This window comes from Ovis aries, chromosome 4, assembly GCF_016772045.2.
Source record: "Ovis aries strain OAR_USU_Benz2616 breed Rambouillet chromosome 4, ARS-UI_Ramb_v3.0, whole genome shotgun sequence".
In the NCBI taxonomy this organism is placed as follows: domain Eukaryota; kingdom Metazoa; phylum Chordata; class Mammalia; order Artiodactyla; family Bovidae; genus Ovis; species Ovis aries.
The window spans coordinates 23,032,999-23,054,173 of record NC_056057.1 but is presented as its reverse complement, the minus strand read 5'-3'; the positions used below and the strand labels follow the sequence as shown (position 1 = coordinate 23,054,173).

The following is a 21,175-nucleotide window of genomic DNA, read 5'->3' as shown; positions in this document are numbered from 1 at the left end:
TCTGTTTTCTTAGCCTCCCTTTAAACTGCTAAATTCATGCCAAGGTCATGGGTTAAATGGATCACCTTTTCAGTCTTATTCTATAATAAATGTTAGTTTTAACCTTTGAGTTTCAGAGGTTTGATGTGGGTTATTGTATTTAGCACCATTAGCAGAGTATCAGAATGCTTAAAATCTAGTTTTTTCCTCTTGAAATAAAGCAGAAAGTCTATTTTTTGGAATGACCTTCATCAGTTCCTTTCATAGTTAACTTTTTAAGAAATGACGATAATTAGTATGGGCATGTAAGGAAGAAAAACAGTTCAAAATATAGACAAGATCAGGGTATAATCTAACAGGGCAAAGACAGAGTCACACTTGTGTTTGGGAAAGCTAATTGTCTTGATTATTTTTCCCCTTTGATTTTTAAATACTTCTCAGCTTTATACTAAGAAAATATTTTGGGCATAATAGTGTATTGGGCTTACATTTTATAAGGAACAGAGAACGAGAAGAAAGAAAATCAAATTATTTTTTTTCCTTGTGCAGGGCGAATATGATCAGTCAGTTTTATAGGCAGAAGCAATCTAAAGGTTAGAACATTTGACAGTGTTTCATTCCATCTACAAAATTATTGATTCGCCCCCATGAAAATTTCTAAATCTCAGAAGGAAAAACTAAGATAAATAAAACTATCACTGAACAATATGAAGAGACACTTCCATATTCTATAGCTTAGACCAAAATAGCATAATGATTTTTAGCAGCTATTGAGTGAAAAATTTTACTTTGATTTTTTTAAAGTATTTTTTTTCTATCATAATTTCAAGAGGTGTATTTCTGTCTTCTGACCAAAGGAAAGTTTTAAAAAGCTTGTGATTTGGGCTGTTCTATAATTCACTCTTCGGGTTAGTATACCACCTTAAATATATTCTGTCTAAATTGTTTCTAAGCAATTTCCCTCTGCATGAAGGAGAGAAATTCATGCATTAATAGTGATATGCTTATAGGGCCTTAGACATTCAATTCCCAATGTGACTGGTTCCACATATTTTTGAGACAGTTTGCTGGAGCTGGAAGTGTATAATAAGTAGTCATGAAACTGAGTTGTGTTTGTGTTTTCTTTTGTTCGTTTGTTTGCTTTTGGTAAAACCAAAATATCTGACCAGATTTATACCAAAGAATTGGAAACTGACACCTTTATTGCTGTAATCTATTTAATAGACTTTAACAGTTTGTATGTAGCACAAACAATCCTTTCTTGTTTAAAAATACAGATTTACAGAAAACTCTGGTGTGTTGGTTTTTATGTGTATATGCATTTTTGAATTGGAGTTTCAGAAAAAGAATAACAAGCTAAACTCCAATAAGTGCAATGTAAACAAGAGATAAGGAAAAATGAGAGAATTTTCATTTGCTGCCAGCTGAGAAAAGCATGGTGGCAATATGAAGGTGTAGAAAGACGGCATGATGGTAATCCAGTATGCCTTGCATTACCCATGATATTTTCCTGAGTTTTACTTAGCTCACAGAGTTTAAGCTGCTATTAAATTTGCTTTGAAACATTTGCATTTAAATTTTCAATAGTTTGTCACATGCAAATCAATTAGGTATTTATAAATTGTAGTTTGCAAATTTTAATTTGTATAAATAAAGTGCCTGGAGCTTAAAATTGATTACTCCCTCTCCACTGTTGCTTAGAGTAGTGTGTGTGTGTGTGTGTGTGTGTGTGTGTTAGTTGCTCAGTCATGTCCGATTCTGCGACTTCATGGACTGTATAGCCTGCCAGGCTTCTCTGTCCATGGACTTTACTAGGCAAGAATACTGGAGTGGGTAGCCATTCCCTTCTCCAGGGGATCTTCCTGTCTCAGGAACTGAACCTGGATCTCCCACATTACAGGCAGATTCTTTACCATCTGAGCCTCCAGGGAAGCCCTGCTTAGAGTAGTAAGAGATGGCATTAGCAGTGAAGTAAAGAAGTAGGTTTAGGTACTATCGTTTTTAAAATGTATCTGAAGAAAAAAAAGATACAGCCTTTTTATAAGTCAGTGACATCTGTGCATTTATTTTGCCCTGTGTGCATTTATATTGACCTATGTGTAGTTAACTGTAAGTTTGCAGATTCCTGGTTTATTTTCAACCATTTAACTGCTAAATCCCTATTTCAGTTCAGTTCAGTCGCTCAGCCGTGTCCGACTCTTTGTGACCCCGTAAATTGCAGCATGCCAGGCCTCCCTGTCCATCACCAACTCCCGGAGTTCACTCAAATTCACGTCCATGAGTCAGTGATGCCATCCAGCCATCTCATCGTCTGTTGTCCCCTCTCCTCCTTCCCCCAATCCCTCCCAGCATCAGAGACTTTTCCAGTGAGTCAACTCTTCACATGAGGTGGCCAAAGTACTGGAGTTTCAGCTTTAGCATCATTCCTTCCAAAGAAATCCCAGATCTCCTTCAGAATGGACTGGTTGGATCTCCTTGCAGTCCAAGGGACTCTTAAGAGTCTTCTCCAACACCACAGTTCAAAAGCATCAATTCTTCGGAACTCAGCTTTCTTCACAGTCCAACTCTCACACCCATACATAACCACTGGAAAAACCATAGCCTTGACTAGACAGATCTTAGTCGGCAAAGTAATGTGTCTGCTTTTCAATATGCTATCTAGGTTGGTCATAACTTTCCTTCCAAGGAATAAGCGTCTTTTACTTTCATGGCTGCAGTCACCATCTGCAGTGATTTTGGAGCCCCCCAAAATAAAGTCTGACGCTGTTTCCCCATCTATTTCCCATGAAGTGATGGGACCAGATGCCATGATCTTCATTTTCGGAATGTTGAGCTTTAAGCCAACTTTTTCACTCTCCTCTTTCACTGTCATCAAGAGGCTCTTTAGTTCTTCTTCACTTTCTGCCATAAGGGTGGTGTCATCTGCATATCTGAGGTTATTGATATTTCTCCCAGCAATCTTGATTCTAGCTTGTGCTTCTTCCAGCCCAGCGTTTCTCATGATGTACTCTGCATATAAATTAAATAAGCAGGGTGACAATATACAGCCTTGATGTACTCCTTTTCCTATTTGGTATTTCATAGAAACTCTTTTAGTTGTGGTTTAATCATGTTTAGTGATTATTTTAATATAAATTTTATATTAATGTCATAATAATGCTAATCATAGGAACTTAAAATGTTTTTAATTTAGGAGACATAAAACAAGAGCCAGGGATGTATCGGGAAGGACCCACATACCAGCGGCGGGGATCACTTCAGCTCTGGCAGTTTTTGGTAGCTCTTCTAGACGACCCTTCAAATTCCCATTTTATTGCCTGGACTGGGAGAGGCATGGAATTTAAACTGATTGAGCCTGAAGAGGTGAGTTTCATAGGTTCTATTTAGGGAAATCAGCTATGTCAGAATAGAAAGATATACTTGATTAATATACCAAAAATTCATTTTTTAATTTTAAAACTTTAAGGGAACATTTTGAATGAAAAGGTAGTCCAAAGGAAAAAAAAAAAAAAAAAGCAGGTATACATGTAAAATAAGACATGAACATGTTCCAGGCTTGTTCCAGTTGAATACCATCATATAGAATTGATGTTGAAGAAAATCAACAAGAACTCTACTGTGCATGCGTGCTAAGTCACTTCATTTGTATCTGACTCTGTAGGGCAGGGCCTGGGCCTTCTCTAAAGGTGCATCTGAGTTGGGCATGTTGGATGGTCTTTGAGAAAGAGAAGAATGTGCATCAAGTTCAACTCGTTTTAGGGAGAAAGGAACTGTTCTTGAGATTTAGAAGTTATTAATTCGACAATCTTGATTTTTGGTAGGAGGGTCGGAGAGAAACATTTAGAGAACTAAGTCATGTGTAAGAGGGTTGTAGGGGAGACACAGCTGTGGGAATAAAGGCACTCAAAGGTCACAGTGGGAAATTCTCACTCCTTAGGTGTCTCTTAGGAGACACAGACCTATAGGAATATTGTTTCCCTTTGATTAATGGTGATACCTGTTTCAGATCAGCTGGGCAGTGTACACTCCATTGGAAGGTAAGAATAAAGTTTAAAATGTCACCATGATACCTAAGAAATTGCCAAAATGAGAGGACTCTGGATATACTATGGGTAAATGGAATTTCTTTCACTCTGTTCAGTTGTCTTACCCCCTTCTAACCTGCCCTTGTGTACATACAAATGGAGTATTTTCCTATAAAACTTCTCAGTTCAATGTTTATTCTTCCTGGGAGTAGCTTTAAATTTAAGCCTACTATTATTGTTACAGTGTAACCTACCAAATAGCATTTGGACCTCAAGAGAAAGGTGACATTTTATATTTATTTACACGTTTTTTTTCTTTCTCTCTCTTTTTTTTTTTTTTTAATTTTACTTTATTTTACTTTATAACACTGTGTTGATTTTGCCATACACTTTTAAAAGAATTTTGTCTGTGCTGGGTCTTGGTAGCAGTGCAAGTCTTCTCATGTGGTAGCTTGTCTTGTTGTGGAGCAGGGTCTCTAAAGCACAGGATCAGTGGTTGTTTGTGACACGCTGGCTTTAGCTGTCCCTCAGCAGGTAGAATCTTCCCGGACCAGGAATCGAACCCAGGTGCCCCACATTGGCAGGCAGACTCTCAACCACTATGCCAGCAGGGAAGTGTGAAGGGCAAAGATGCTTTCTCTCTTTACATTAGCTGAGAAAGCATTGGGAGACTTTAAGCTAACATGGCTATGACGCATATTGGCTGTTGTATCTAAACACCCCAGAAAAGTAAAACAAAATTCAGAGATATCTATTTTTTTAAAAAAATTAGTTCGTTTCATGTAGATTTGACATCTACAACCTAGGCTAATGGACCTATATACATCTTACATTATCTGTGTGTCTGTGTATTCAGTTATAATCAGATAATATGTCCTAATTTGATATCCAGAAGATAAGATGATATACTTGTAAAGATTTAAGGGATTATCTGATTTGAATATGGATTGAACAAAGTATGAAATGAGAAGAACTGATGAGCACAATTAAGTCTACTCCAGGTTTTATCAATGAGAGGTTATGTTTGCATTTTCTTTAGCCCCACACCAAGTATACACAGATACATGCATACATACCTACCCACATACAGAGGGCTCAGGTTCAAAACCGTAAGTATCCATTATCAAGGATGGGCTAAATGTTTGGGTAGTTGAATTTTGTATTGTGTCTAAAACTTAATTTGGCTGTCAAAGGAAATTCATTTTTATGTAGATGTACTTAAATAATGTAGGTGAAAGAACCACAAAAATGTGAAGCAGTAAAGATTGAGGCTAGAATCACTTAACGTAAAGTAATTTGAAAGCCCGTTAAGTAATGATGAGAATATGAGCTCTTCATCTCATGAAAGATGTTAATAATCACTGCAAGAGTTGGTTCATACTAGACCTTAAGGATATCCAGCAGGGATTTATATCAGTTACTTCTGTCCATCTGTGATTAAAGTGAGCAGAAACAGAATTTTTTTATTGTTACCATGGGCTTCCCTGATAGCTCAGTTGGTAAAGAATCTGCCTTAAATGCAGGAGACCACAGTTCGATTCCTGGGTCAGGAAGATCCCCTGGAGAAGGGAAAGGCTACTCACTCCAATATTCTGGCCTGGAGAATTCCATGGACTGTATTGTCCATGAGGTTGCAAAGAGTCGGATGGCCTTCACTTCCACTTTCATTTGTTAGGATAGGGGTATGACTGAATTACATCATACTGATCCACTTAGAAGTGTAAAAATTCTTAGGCAAGTGATTAAATTATGTGTAGATTTTTAAGCTGATCGTGTCGGAACAACTAGCATAGGAGACTTGACGAGGGGACCATTATGTTACATCAGCTTGTGAATAATCTCTGTGACTTTTTAATTTTTTTAGCCTAGAAGGAATACAATTATATCTGTTCTTATGACAAACTAACATTTAGATACCTTTTCTAAGCAGACTCTGAAAGTAAAAAAAGAGCTGAGGAATTCAGTGTCGGCAGACCATTTCCAAATAGTAACTAACTCCCTGGTAATAGCTAAGTAAGCACTGAACGTCTCCGAAGGCCTTTTGTTCAAAATGAAACATTCCATTTCTGATTGCTGCATTGCTCTCTGCTACAATTGCTTCCATCAGGCAATGACTCTGCTGTTTATGTTTAAATTTCTTCTTTGGGAAGTGTTTGTGAAATTCCTTTAGTCTCCGTGGCCCCCGGTCACCCTCTTCTTTCAATCACACAGCAGTTCTTTGAGGGTCTGTGACAGCGCAGCTCATGAAAGGTGGCTGTGAAACCATCCTTGTTGGAATTACTTTAAGTTCCACTTCTGTGTATTCCATCTTGCAGTTTATAATGATACCGAGTGAGACTTCAGTCTTGCACTGATCATCTGCTCCATGTGTTTAGGATAACTTCACCAAGCGTATAAATTTTACCTTCTCTCTCTTTGAGATATTTGAAATTATGGGACCTTATTTTCGAATTAATCATGGGTGTCTGACTCTTTGCAACCCCATGAACTATAGCCTACCAGGCTACCTTGTCCATGGGGATTCTGCAGGCAAGAATACTGAAGTGGGTTGCCATTTCCTCCTCTGGGGGACCTTCCTGACCCAGAGATCAAACCCATGTCTCTTACATCTCCTTTATTCACAGGTGGTTTTTTACTACTAATGCCACCTAAGTAGAAGTCTTGGTAATATTCAAGATTGTTGAGCTGGAAGACTTAGAGAAGTCTGATAGCCAGGCCCAGGTTGTGGTTTCTAGGTTTACTGTTGCATATTCAAGCATGATTTTTAAAAATAAATTGAATAATATTAATAATTGAACAATAACATTGTCCTATTTAATTCATTTGACAATAAGGGTAACTGCTATAGTGCTACAGAGGTCTTTCCACTCTCCTCATTGACAGCCAATGTTTTCATTTGAAAGAATGTTATAAAAAAGTTACTAAAAGTATTGTCATCATTGTACACGCTCCATGTTGAAAATGGTCCTTTGGCTGGATGTAGTGGTGATTGTGATGGGTCATTCGTGAGGGCTGGATGGACTTTCTTAGTTGTTGGATGGTCTAACCTGTCCTGGAAGTTTTTATGTTATCTGTTCATTTTAAGTTTCAGTCTTTTAAAACAATTTTATTATGATAGGAACACAACACGGGATGTATCTTCTTATCCAGTTTTTAAGTGCTTGGTCCAATATTGTAAACTAGAGGCACAGTGTTAAAGCAGATTTCTAGATCTCATTTCTTTATCTCCCATAACGTGTCTGCATCTCCTAGGCATATGGGTATGTCTCATTTTCTTCAACTTTATGATAAATGTGATATCGAAATAGCTCTAAAAATAAATTTGATTGTTTTAATATGTCTACTGATACCCACAGTGCTGTGAATTAGCTGGCATCATAAAAGTCAAACTCTGCTTATGATATTTAAAAAAAGACATCTTTTTCTCCCTAAAGACTTCCTTTGGGGAGAGAGAAAGTTATTGTTAAGTTTGTTGTTGTTAAGTTTGCCGCAGGTTATTCTGCTTTCTAGGTACATCCTGGTGAGCGTCTAGAAAAAAATTATTAACAAATGCCAAAGTATTCAGAAATTGTTGTTCAGTTTAAGGAGATACTGATAATTTATTTTCACATCCCCTTCAGGTTCGCGGGCTCTTCAGTTGTCCTGTCTGTTAAAGATTCACTGATGTCCATTGTTAGCTGTTTAAAAGATGTTTTATTTAGAAAGTATTTCTTTCACTTATTATTGCCACTTGCCCATCACACTATTGCTCCCAACATTTACATTAAAATTAAGTTTATCTTAGTTAATGAAATTAATGGGTTGATTAATATTAATGGAATCCATTAGTTAGTTAATCCATTAATTAATGGAATATTAATGTGTGCCTATCACTGTGACTTTCTATTTGGGGATACATAGTCATAGGGATTTGACATCACATATTTTGCTTTTAACTGATGTATGTGACTAAATTACATTGTATCTTCATTCAGGAAATAGAAATTAGTGAGAGAGAAAATAGAAAAGATCATTGTTTTTTAAAGAAAAAAAAACAGAGAAAGGTTATTGCTAACAAAATAGAGTATTTCTGCAAAGCATTCTGTAAGATCTTGGTATATGACACACAACAACAACTTGGAATCCTGTGAACTTGAAGGAGAATGCTAACCCTATTAGAAAATGCTCTCTCCAGGTTGCCAAGGTATACACGGGAGCTGCAATTTTTGCTCAGATGAAGCAAAAGTGGAAATCAATGAGGATGTGACTTTGACTGGGGTCACAAAAGCAGGCCACCCTGCCCTGGATCCTCTACAGCTAGCGCAGGGTAGTGGGGAGGGAGGGGATACCGATTCGTTGAGGAAGGAAGTTTTACTAAAGCTCTGTTGAAGAACTTTGTCTTTGCCAGAAAAGTTGCGCTTCCAAAGCTGTATTATAAAAAGCTCAGAGATTGTTCACGAAACCACCAAGTGGATATTCTGCTTTAGAGATTTTTGTTTGTGGACTCATATACATGGTGACCTTTTTTGCTTCCTTCTTATTTTTAGCATCCAATCACTGTTCTTTAAATGAATGCTTAATTCCACCAGTTTAGTATCGACTGTACTTTTTTTATTTTCTGATGCTGCTTCAGGCAATAAAAATTATGTACAGTTCAGCTTACTAATTTGTGCACACTATGCCACTTGTCTTCTAGCCAGTGTGTTTTAGCCAGTGTCAAGCAAGGTGTCTTTTTTCCTTTGATTTATCATAACCTCAAAAACACCTTTACCAAGAGATCTTTATTTATAGATAAAGTTGCTCTTGATCTTTAGTTTTTAAAATCTGAAAAAGAAATAAGGAAAAAGCAGAAAGGGGACCTCAGAATGGGAAATATGCCTCATTTTGGTGAATTGCAGCCTTTTCATTCCTGTTGTAAACACATTCCCTTATTTCCATTTAATTTTGTATCCAAAACAATAGTGACAATGAATTCTATTGTGATGTTTCAGAATGATCACTTAGTGCCTGGTTGAAAAAGCAAACCAAGACCCAGGAAATACAGATCATGATAGCTTTTGCCTCCTGTATGTATGCCATCAATTTGGATATGTTTTAGATGGTTTGGAAGTAATTAATGAATTAACTTAATTTTTATGAAATATAAAGATAATACTTAACACAACAATGTGATTCTGTCTCAATGGCAGGTGGCCAGGCGTTGGGGCATTCAGAAAAACAGGCCAGCTATGAACTATGATAAACTTAGCCGTTCACTCCGCTATTATTATGAGAAAGGAATCATGCAAAAGGTGAGCAGCTAACACAGCATTAAAATTTATTGAAATGTTTCGTATTCATTCGCATGTCATACTTGAAAGCCACATATCATTACATTGCTGAAGCAAGGTTTTTGCTCACTTTAACGTATGCTTAGCTGTTGGTTTTCCTATTACAAGACCTCTGTTTATAAATTTATGAACATTATAGGCAAATGTGTAATACAACATTGGAGATCTTCTCGAAGTCCCCACTTTGCTGTGTTTCGTAAAAAAAAATCCTGCTTTGGTACTAATATGGCAATATATGTCCCCAAAAGTTGTTGACATTTTGCTCATTCTCCACAATTATACAATTTTGAATATTAGCTGAATGTTTCCTTGTCCCCTCTTTTTCTGATTCTTAAAACATTCAGAGCATTTCTTGTTCTCATTCTGAAAAACATCTTTTCTTGGCTGATTTCATTACTTGACAGTTTAACATCTTAAACAGTTGATTTGAAATGAGTATTTAATCTTATCTTGTTGGCGTAATGATATTAAATATGCTTTATTTCAAATGAGTGTGTCTTAATATTTCAAGGTAGCTTGTTTAAAAAGTGTGAGATAAAACAAATGAATTGCACTTGGGACAAAATCTAATATTTTTGAAGAAGCTAATGAATAAATAAAGATAAAACATTTGGGTATTTGTTATTATTAACATCCTTCAGCCTTGCATGTGTATTCAATCTATTAGTCTTGACAGTGAACGGAGTTTTAGCCTTTATACATTGTGAGTGTTACATTATAGTTTCATTATGTGTCCTTTGTTCATTTGTGGAGACATGAACATAGTTACATATTACAGACTATAGCATAGTTTTATGTTATGCCAAGAAAAACTATACCAGTTGGTCCATGACAATGGTAAAAGAAGAGGGGGAAATAGCTTCATTTGGGCTTTCTAGACCAAAGGCAATCTGCTGTCTGGTTAGCCAGCCAGTAAGTTAGGACTTCAAAGAACCTTAAAAGATAAGGCTGAATTGGATTCTTAATTGCTTCCTGTTTCCCTGAATCTCACCCTCGAATTGTAAAGTTACTATCTGCTCTGTCTTCTCCATCTCAGTCCTGGAGTCTTTTTTTAATTCTTTCCTTTCATTCACCAACCACTCCCGTTTACAGCCAGCCTTTTCAGATACATACCATTCTTTCAGTTTTCATCACTGTCTTCGTAGTCAGGCATAGCAAGTAAACTGGCGCAGTAGGTCCTCTGCAGGCCCCCTGAGCAGTGTTACACAGCAGTAACAAAGGCAGTCATGACTTTGGTTTGCAGGTTAGCATCGTGTTACATTACTGTTTTTGAACAGATTCTTCTGCTAGTAAGAAGCAATATTCTTTCCTCATGAAGCTGCTGTGAGCGTTAAATGAAATAATATACTTGAGACACTTGCCTTGTACCTGGTGCAGTGAAAGTCTTCAGCAGATGGTATCTGTGAATAAATCTTGCACCTTGAAGCCAAGACATATATAGCTTGTATATCTTGACTAGTAAGCCCCTTACTAAAGGGAGCAGTCACAGAAAGCTAAAAAGTATCTCAAAATATCTAATCATACCTCAACTTTTACACAGTGTTTAAAAGGGTATCTGCAGGATGTTATGTCTGGTCTTAGATATTCTCAAAGGTATTCAAACTTATGCTTATTACTGATATCATTACTACCATATTCCCATTTATTTATCCAGTTATCACACATCCCATTTGTACACCTCTTATATTAAGAAAATAATAAGGCAAGATGCTTTCAAATGATCAAATGATAGCATAGATGTTGGAATACAGAGAAAAATGTTGTGGCTCCTCAAATTTTCCCTATTAGGCTGTAATTGCCAAGATAAACTGTTAGCAACTATTTATCAGCCAATAAAGGATAGCAAAATGTGTACTTAACAGGCCTTTTGGGGTATCACATATGATATAAGGAAGAATAGGTCGTTTAAAGGTGAAAATGCAAAAGTTGAAGTGTACTTATAACTAGCACGACAATTAAGACTTTTGACAGGTTTTGCAAACATAACATATTTACTCCTCATTACACGTGTTGAGCCAGTCTGCTTGCTACCCTCTGATACACCTGTGGCTTTCTCATTGCTTCATTTTCTCCCTGATAACATAATGGATAAGTAAGTCCTAATGTAATCATTCAGAGGAAAACTGTGCAGTCCTTTAAAAAACATATGAGGTAGAATTAGATATTTTAATGTGTAGGGGAAAATGTTTATCTGATGATGCTTGTATATGAACTTAAAACTCTGTATATGTAGTGTATGTCAAAGAATATTAAGTGAAAAAATTAAAAAATACAACCAAAGTATATCAAAACATGAAAGAAACCCTGATTATTTCAGTAGCGATGAAGGAAGAAATGGTGAAGTAATGATTATTATACATTATAGATGATACATGTATATGCTTTTACTTCAAAATTTAGAAGTGCCTAAATAAAAGTATTTATAGACATATAAGTATTGGTTATTTCTGAATGATATAATCAAATTATTATTTCTTTTGGCTTAATCTGTAATTTCAAGTTTTCCTCCAATATTACTGTACTATTTTTGAAGTTTTAAGAGTTAACACATAATTTAAATAGCTAGCCTTTCAAAGCACAGTTCAAAAGATAACCTCCTTGTTTAATTCTGATTCATCTCTCTTGCAAAATTAATGTTTTACCTAAGCATTACTATTTATATATACTCAATGTATAACATCCATATTGTAATTGTATTACTAATAAGAGGATTCATTATCTTCCTTGGTTGTTTATCAGTCCTTGTTCTAAACTCTGTGGCATTTAACATAATCCAATAAATAGAGTAGTAGCTCTAAATATGTTTACTGAAAGAAAAAGTAAAACAGTGTATCAAGGCAGGGTGCTTAAGAGATTTTATAATGCTGATTGCATATCATACATTTTAATTCCCCACAATGATTTATTAAATAATTTATAATTATAACCAATAGCAACAGGTTATACATTCCAGTAGTCTAAAGCAAAGCAAATGCCTCCTTCTCAGTGGCCACAAACAAAACAAAGCCAGTTATTAAATGCTCTGAGATATGCTGGCCAATTACTTCATTTTTTTCTCAAAATACTTTGAACAAAGGAACGTGAAAACTGGGATTTAGTATTGTTGAGCTTTGTTTTTGATAGGGCCTATTTTTACTTTTATGGCAGTTTCACCATTTCACCTTTATGAACTTAATTTCCTTTTTATAAAGGGCTAAAGTGAATAAACTTATTCCAGACTCCTCTGTTTGCATGCCCTGTGCTAGAAACTTCCATCTCAGTCTTGCAACAGGCTTTCCAAGAAGCCATCCCTGCTTCCATTTCATCAAAAAAGAAAAAGGGGGGGGAACTGAGAGCGGTTTAAGAAACTTGTCCGAAACCTAAGTGTTGGCTGTTTTCAAGCCTAAGGATATTCACAGTATTTGAATTCTCTTGAATTCTCTAAATTGGTTTCATTTAGAGGGTAAAAAAAAAAAAAAATCCAGGGCAAAAAAACATTCTAAATCTGAGTCTAGAACAACAGTGCTTGCTCTTTGGTAGTTTTTTTCCCACAAACATGCACAGATAGTTTATAAACCATGAATTCACTATTCCCGCATGGTACAAAGCAACTAGTAGAGGTGTTGAGTAATTTTCACCTTTCTAAAATTACCGAACTCAACATACACACAAAAAGTTAGCATCAAACTTAATACAAAGAACTGTATTCATCCACTCCCACCCCCTACCCCCAACCCTCTGGGGTTTTGAGAAGCTCAGCATTGTCTATTAATGGCAGCGGGGGAGGGCTGTATTTTTTTCTGCTCAATTGTTTATAATTTCCTAGAGAAGCATTACTCTTAAAAATTTAAGTTTGGGACGTGTCATTTCCTACAAATTAGGCTACTTCTCCTTTATTTCAGGCAGCTGTCACATTTCTTTTTCTCATTTCCTCCCTATGTATTGTATATTTTAAATTCCTTCCACTTTTTTTACACCTCTTAATTCAATTTGACACTATATACACCTCCTTAACGTCTGTCTAAGGCATCTTGCTTTCATTTTTAAAAGTGATGTACCCAGGATAATACTGCCCTGTTGATCCATCCTTCATTTAAATAAGGCTATGCATCTTTCTTTTTTCAGATGAGAATATACGGTGCAAAAGAAAAAAATTAAAGGAAAGAAAAAGAATAGTTCACCCCGCGAATCAGTGAAGCACTAGTCAGTCTAGTCTTATTAGAAACACAATGCATTTTTTTTTTCTTTTAAGGTTTGAAAGTTTAGCTTTTCTACAATTTCAGAAATATAATGTTAAGAGGGAAACACTACATTTTAAAGGTCTTGTTATTTTATAAGTACAAAAGCTATTACCTTTTCAAACAGAGGGGAAAATAATTTAATGTGAGATGCCTGGATGAAATCATTGATTTTTTTTCCCCAAATAATAATGTAAGTTTATATTTATATTAAAACAACAAACTGCTTTGTTTCTAGTTTTATCTAAAATGAATGTAATTATCACTCAAGGTCAGCATTTTGCATTTCCCTAGCTTGAACTGTAATTTATCCCACAAAGTGAGGAATTTTTTTTTTTCCTATATGTATCTGTTAATACTCGATTGCCTTTTCTTTTGTTATCCATCCTTTCTGGAGCATTAAACCATGTTTTGTTCATTTCTCTCCCTGCATTCCCCATTTGGGAATGGTGAAGATGAGGTGGTGTTTTTTGTGTGTGTGTTTTAATTGAGGTGTAATTGACGTAACAACCTTGTGTTAGCTTCCAGTGTAAAATATAATGATTGGATATTTGTATCTCTTGCAAAACGCTCAGTGCTCTAAGTTTAGGTACCATCCCGACATCCCACATAAGGATGGGCTTTTTCTTCCATGTTTCCCTCAGGTGGCTGGAGAGAGATATGTCTACAAATTTGTGTGTGATCCAGAAGCCCTCTTCTCCATGGCCTTTCCGGATAATCAGCGCCCACTGCTGAAGACAGACATGGAACGTCACATCAATGAAGAGGACACGGTGCCTCTGTCCCACTTTGACGAGAGCATGGCCTACATGCCGGAAGGGGGCTGCTGCAACCCCCACCCCTATAATGAAGGCTACGTGTATTAACACAGTGACAGTCAAGGGCCTCCTCACGCTTCTGCTCTTTTGCAAGATGAAGAGAATTTCTGAATTCTCTTCAATATTTGATTTTTGTCATTTGTATTTTATTTTTAAATAATAATACACAACAAGGGGCTTTCCTGTTGCATTATTCGATGGTCTGCAATGGACTGCGCACTTTATTTGAGGGTGGGTGGGGGTAATCTAAACATTTATTCTGTGTAACAGGAAGATAATGGGTGAATGGGAGGGGGGATTGGGGTATTACTTTTTACTTAGGCTTGGGATGGGGTCCTACAAGTTTTAAGTATGATGAAGCTATATCATGTTGATTTGATTTCATAACAACCTAGAAAATGTTCATTTCCTCTGGGTATCTATGGTACAGTTAATTCACATTGTGTAAATATCCACTTGGAGACTATCTGCCTTGGGCATTTTTCCCTATCATTTCTGCGTCTCTGCAAGGTGTACAAAAAAAAAAAAAAAAAAGAAAGAAACTACTGTAAAAGGCAGTTTAATTGTTAGAAATGACTGTTTTTGCACCTCTTGTAAAAAGTTATGTAGAGATTGCATTTACTGTTTTTTTGTTTTGTTTTGCTTTATGTATGACTCACAGAGGAAAACCATACAATGGGTATTCTCTCTGAAGCTGAGTATCACCATGACTGTAAATGAGGGGCACAATTTTGGACTCTGGCTCCAAACTGAGTCACAGGCCAGTAGCAGTATAAGTATTTGGTGCCACCTTGCTATTTAGATACGAATAATACTGTCCTTTAAATATTTTGAAACCCATTTCAGTTACATGATATTTTTCATGGTCTTTTGAGATCTTCATTTAAATGTTAAATCTGGGATCGCAATGAAGCAAAAAATATCTGTCTCCATTCACTTCCTTCAGTACATAAAAACATTATTTAATCAATAAGAATTAACTGTACTAAATCACATAATATGCTGTTCTAGATACAGCAAGCACTTCTTAAAAAAAAATATCCAATACACTAAATAGGTACTATAGTAATTTTTAGACATGGTACCCATTGATATGCATTTAAACCTTTTACTGCTGTGTTATGTTGATAACATATATAAATATTAGATAATGCTAATGCTTCTGCTGCTGTCTTTTCTGTAATATTCTCTTTCATGCTGAATTTACTATGACCATTTATAAGCAATGCAGTTAACTACAGATAGCATTTCAGGACAAAATAGATGACTCAAACCATTTATTGCTTAAAAAATAGCTTCTGCCATGCTATGCTATAAGCAGCTTTTATGCACATTGACAAAATGAAGAGTAAGCTTCAGCTTGCTAAGGGAAATTGTGGAAACTTTTGGTGAAATGGAAAATTATTTACAAACTGTTAAAGAATATGATGAAGTTGCTGTATGACAGAGTGCTGGCACTGATATTATCCATCGTCTTGTTTTGGACACTTGTGTAAATGTGATTGGATTGTTTGAAAGAAGACTTAAAGATTTAAAGTTTCAAAGGTTTTTGTTTTGGTTTCGTTTTGCATTTGGAGGAAACAGAGAAAGCAGGGTATGTTCTGTTTACCTTGACAAAACCATAAGTAAGTGGTGTTATAGTACCTCTGATTAGGTTGCTAAAATGATTCAAGCAAAAAACATAAATTTTGTTCACTATCTCAGAGGAAAAAAAATTTTAGAGAGTCAATACCAAAATTTTTTTTTAAAAAAGTCCTAAACACAAAGCCAAAATCAACTTACAAAAGATTTTCATGATGAACACAGGAAAAATTGTTGAAAGATGATCTGCTGGCTGCCCATTTTCCAACGTGACATTGATCATAGTTCATGTCTCTAAACTCAACAGTTATTGGGAAACCCACATAACATAACCTATACTACTCACATTTATTCCTACCCAAAAAATTCTAATTTCAACATATCTATGTAACCCGTGATTTCAATGGTTGTTCTACATTTACATTATATATCATTAGGCCCATTTTGGGTTAACAAATATGCCTTAAAAATCAGAATTCCCCCCCACCCACTATCCTCATGTGGCCATTTACAGTACTTAGAATAAAAATGGATCTTGAAATATTCAGCTAAAATTTTATTGGAAAGAGAATTGACACATTTGGAGAAATTGAAAGTGGGTCTTTAAAATATGATCCAAGTGAAAATTATATTGAGGATACTTTTTCTTTTTTCTCTCATTTTCTTTTATTCTTTTAAAAATTCTAGTTTGATAGTGAAAAAGAATCGGACTATGAGCTATTTTAAAGAATCAAAGAAGAATTGGTATTGATTATATAGTATTTAAGGACAAATTATATATTTTGCTGTTTATGGTAGTAACTCACTGAATAAGTAATTGGCCAACATTAAGTATATTTCCAACACAGAAGGGTTCAAAACATTGCATTATAAACTCTTTTGGGAAATGTATCTAAAGGGTTTTTTTTTTAAGTTCTGTTCTTATTCTACTTTTTATTTGGCTGTATTTTTATTTTCAGATAGATTAATAAATCTGGCAGCTGATTTCTGCAAGATTCTTGTGTTTTGAATTTCTAATTGAATTGGCTGTTCAAACATAGAAATCAATAATGTAACATTTTCCTTCCTCTTGGTAAAAGAAACTAAAGAAATATCTTCCTTCATGTTTGCTGCCTCTCGATGCCAATACTCAAGGGGCTAATTACAATAAAGAATGGTACCTCTCCAATAAGTAATGAAAAGTGACTTCCCTTAAGTTATGTGTATAAAAATGCATAAAAATAAAAATTCACTCAGCTGACAGTGCAGAGCAGTTTCCTCAAATTATAAAAAGATCTTGGAGGTCATATACTTGAAGCTCCTTTTTTACAGATTTTATCAGTTTCATGTTGATGTCATAACAAATTGCCACAAATTTAATTACTCAAAGCAACCCAGATTTATCCTCTTATCGTTCTAGAGATCAGAAGTCCACAGTGAGTCTAATGGGGCTATAGAAAGATTCAGGGGACAACCCCACCCTGTTGTCATTTCTGTCTTCTGGCTTTGTCACTCCAGTTTCTGCTTTTGTGGTGACACTTCTTTCTCCTCTGCTGTAGTCAAATCTCCCTCAGCCTATCTCTTGTAAGGACACCTGTGATTACATTTAAGGTCCACCCAGACAACCCAGGGTTATCTCCCTATCTCAAGATCTTTAACTGAATCACATTTTTTCAAATCCCTTTTGCCAGGTAAGTTATTCACAGGGATCAAGGGGCAGATAAGGGATATGAGGGGAAAAGGTGGCTGTTATTCACTTTACTACACAGAAGAAGACATGGTGTATTAAAAATACTGATTGACAACATATGGACAAAAATGTTTTATTGATGGATCTAGGATTAGAAATTACTAAAGATCATTGTTTTTTTTTTTTTTACCATTGAGATAGTCTCACTATACTCTTCATAAAAGATAATGAGGACATCTTAGGTTAAAGTTCACCTACTCTACTAAAGTGTCTGGTAATCACATAGAGCTTTTAGATTATTTAATCCCCTCTTGTGTAAACATGTAATGAGAAAGAAAAATTAAAAAGTGATAATTACAGAGTCATAGCAGAATGAATTAGATTGCCCAAGCCAGATCATATTTTTTAATATAAACTTCTTTTGGTGAGATTATGAGTTATTACTGTACAATCTTAACATTTACAAGTAATTACTGTTTAAGAAAGAATAATATGTAGAATATATCTATTACTCAAAAGGCCAATTCTAAAATATGAGTCAACTAATGTTTATTTGACAAGGAAGAAAATCTATTTACCTGGTGTATAGCCTTTGGCCAGATCATAGATGTTTCTAAAATGCATGTCCTTATCAGGCAGCATTTTCAGAGCTTATAATGACAAAACATTACAGAAAGGAAGACCACTTGAATGTTTCTTGGTATCTTAAAAGAGAAAAACTTGAATTTGAAAATAAGTTGCAGTTTGATATGAGGAAGGGGAAAAACAGAATTGTAAGAAAAAAGAAAAGGTTAAAAATAATAAAAGGAAGTTAAAAAAGGCGAATGAACATATTAAGCAATTGTGATAAGAATTGCATAAAAACTAAGTTTTCCTAAGACACCAGTGTTGGACATGATACTGAGGAATTTGGTTCAATTTATTCAGAACTTAACTAGTACTTGTAGGACTTAGCTGGTTTTTTTTTTTCTTTAATGTGAGATTACTTTAGAAAAATGTATTTATTTTAAAAACCCAGTTTATAGAAAAATATAGTTTAAGAAAAGGAGAATTTGAACAGGGTAGTGGATGCCTGTATAGCAAAAAAAAAAAAAAAAATTGATGATTTTAGAATGTTCTATTAAAAGTACATATAAAATAGCTATGGTTTATAAACCCATGTAAAATAGGATTGTTTTCTGTTTTTGCATATAGACTCCAATATTCTTATTTAGTTCTATTCTAAAATCATGTTTCTATGGAGAAGAAAATTTTAATTCACTTGGGTGTATTAAAATTACACGTACAGCTTGAGAAAACATTCTATGAAATTTATGTGATTATAGCAAATAAATGTGCTCAAATTTTAAGTCTAAAATAAAAGCCCAGAAACTGAAAATATTGCACTATCGTGATCACTCTGGAAGGTGGCATATGTAAAACTGATAAATATCATCTACATGTTTGACTTGCTTTTGAATCATTTTAATCATTTAATTTATGGCCACGACACTGGAATTCTGTAGCTTCAGTTCTGTCCAACTCTTTGCAACCCCATGGACTATAGCCCATCAGGCTCCTCAGTCAGTGGAGTTTCCCAGGCAAGAATACTGGAGTGGGTTGTTATTTCCTCCTGCAGGGGATCTTCCCCACCCAGGGGTTGAGGCAGATTCTCCTGCATCTCTTGCATTGCAGGTGGAGACCAGGGAAGCCCTTAGGTCCTAGGACACCTGATAAATCTTTTTCTGGTACTGTGTTCTATCTCTTTAAATGCATTTTTTTTCTCTAAATCTGTTCAACTATATCAGGAAGAAATTCCTGAAAAGGAGCTATCTAAATTATTTCAGTGACTCTCATGTGCCAACCAGCATACATGCATGACACATGTTACAGCTTTCATGACATTGGCTTTGTCTGAGAAGCTGAGGCTAACGACAAAACCAGAGTCTTTGTGTTAAGACAAGGCAAGTGATCACAGGCAAGTTTATAAACCCTTCTTTCTTCTGTAATCTTTTAACCTAGCTACTTTCTTGATTTAAACTTTAAATAACAAAAACGTATGTAACAATGATTCACATTTTGCTGAAACAGGTTTATTTAAAATGTATTTCATAAAATATTTTTCATTAGTCTTCATAGAAAATCTGAAAAAGAAGTCAAGTACTACTTAAACAATAGCAATATCGAAACATGAATTTTTTTTGAGTCTTTAAGCATTTAGAAATCAAAATGATTGAAGTATCACTTTGGTTTTTCCACTGGAGAAGGATACAGCTTAATGATTCCAAAAGAGACAGGTCAACTTCTTCATAATGTTGTAAACACTGCCCCCATGACTAATGCTGTTAGACATAACTTCTGAAAGTAATAAATCTCCCAGAAAGGTAAAAGTCATGTGATTTGGAGTCATGTGATTCAGAAGAAGCAACAAATGAGTGGAATGAATTGGGAGCTTGAGACTGTAACATACACAATACTATGCATAAAATAGATAACTAATGAGAACCTACTGTATAGCACAGGGAACTCTACTCATTGCTCAACACTGGACTAAACAGAAAGGAAAGCCAAGAAGCAGGGGATATCCGTATAGGTATGGCTGGCTTGCTTTGCTGTACAATAGAAACTAGCATAACACTGTAAGGCAACTATGAGAAATGAAAGTGTTAATCGCTTAGTCCTGTCTGACTCTTTGTGACCCCATGGACACCCCTGCCAAGTTCCTCTGTCCATGGAATTCTTCAGGCATGAATACTGGAGTGAGTAGCCATTCCCTTCTCCAGGGGATCTTTCCAACCCAGGGATCAAACTCGGGTCTCCTGCATTGCAGGCTGATTCTTTACCATCTGAGGCACCACAGAAGCCTTAGACTCCAATAAAAACAAAATAAAGTAAATCAATACAACACAATTAAAAAAATTATATATAAAGTAGAACTGAAATCACAGCAACCGTTTTTTCAAAGAAATCTGAATTTTTAAAAACTATCATATTGTTTCAGAGGGGCCTATGACATCTTATGTGTGTTTAAATTTTATGACCAGCCCATGAAACTGTTTGTCCTGTAGAAAATGTTATGTGAATTTAATTGAAAGAAGAAAAATATGGCATCAAAAAAATGTGGAGAAAATAAGGTAGTACCTGTGGTATTACAGTTTAAACTGAAAAATGCTATCTAATTCTCAAGAAATACTTAGAAAATATTTTAAAATTTAAAAATTTTTTTAACTTTTCCCATTTAAAAAAGTTATAGTAAAATATATGTAACATAAAATTGACCATTTTGAGTATCCACTTCAGTGATATTAATTGCATTCACAGTGTTGTGCAATCATCACCGCTAGTATTTCCAATCCATTTAGGTTATTTTATTCCTAAAACATTTTTAAAAACTATAGGAAATACTTTGTTAAAAATGTAAAAATGCAATCTTATGCTTTCTAATAATTTACATGTTATAGTTCTTTTATTAATATGTTGGCCTTGATTTCATACTGTGGTTTAATTATTTAAAAAAATGTATGTATAAAGACTATTTCTAGTAGCCAGGACATGGAAGCAACCTAAATGTCCATCAACAGAGGAATTGATAAAGAAG

The 21,175-nt window shown here is 35.1% G+C and overlaps 1 protein-coding gene across 5 annotated transcripts in view; it reads left to right on the top strand.

Moving 5' to 3' along the window:
• ETV1 (ETS variant transcription factor 1) overlaps positions 1–16,922 on the top strand; it is a 97,146-nt gene extending 80,224 nt beyond the window's left edge. For all 5 annotated transcript variants that reach the window (XM_012176423.4, XM_012176422.4, XM_060414936.1 and 2 more), the window contains 3 exons: positions 3,173–3,342; positions 9,173–9,274; positions 14,175–16,922. In XM_012176423.4, the coding sequence (XP_012031813.1) occupies positions 3,173–3,342; positions 9,173–9,274; positions 14,175–14,396 (494 nt within the window). In that variant the 3' untranslated portion in view covers positions 14,397–16,922. The remainder of the gene's footprint in view (positions 1–3,172; positions 3,343–9,172; positions 9,275–14,174) is intronic.
• The last annotated feature ends 4,253 nt before the right edge of the window (positions 16,923–21,175 follow it).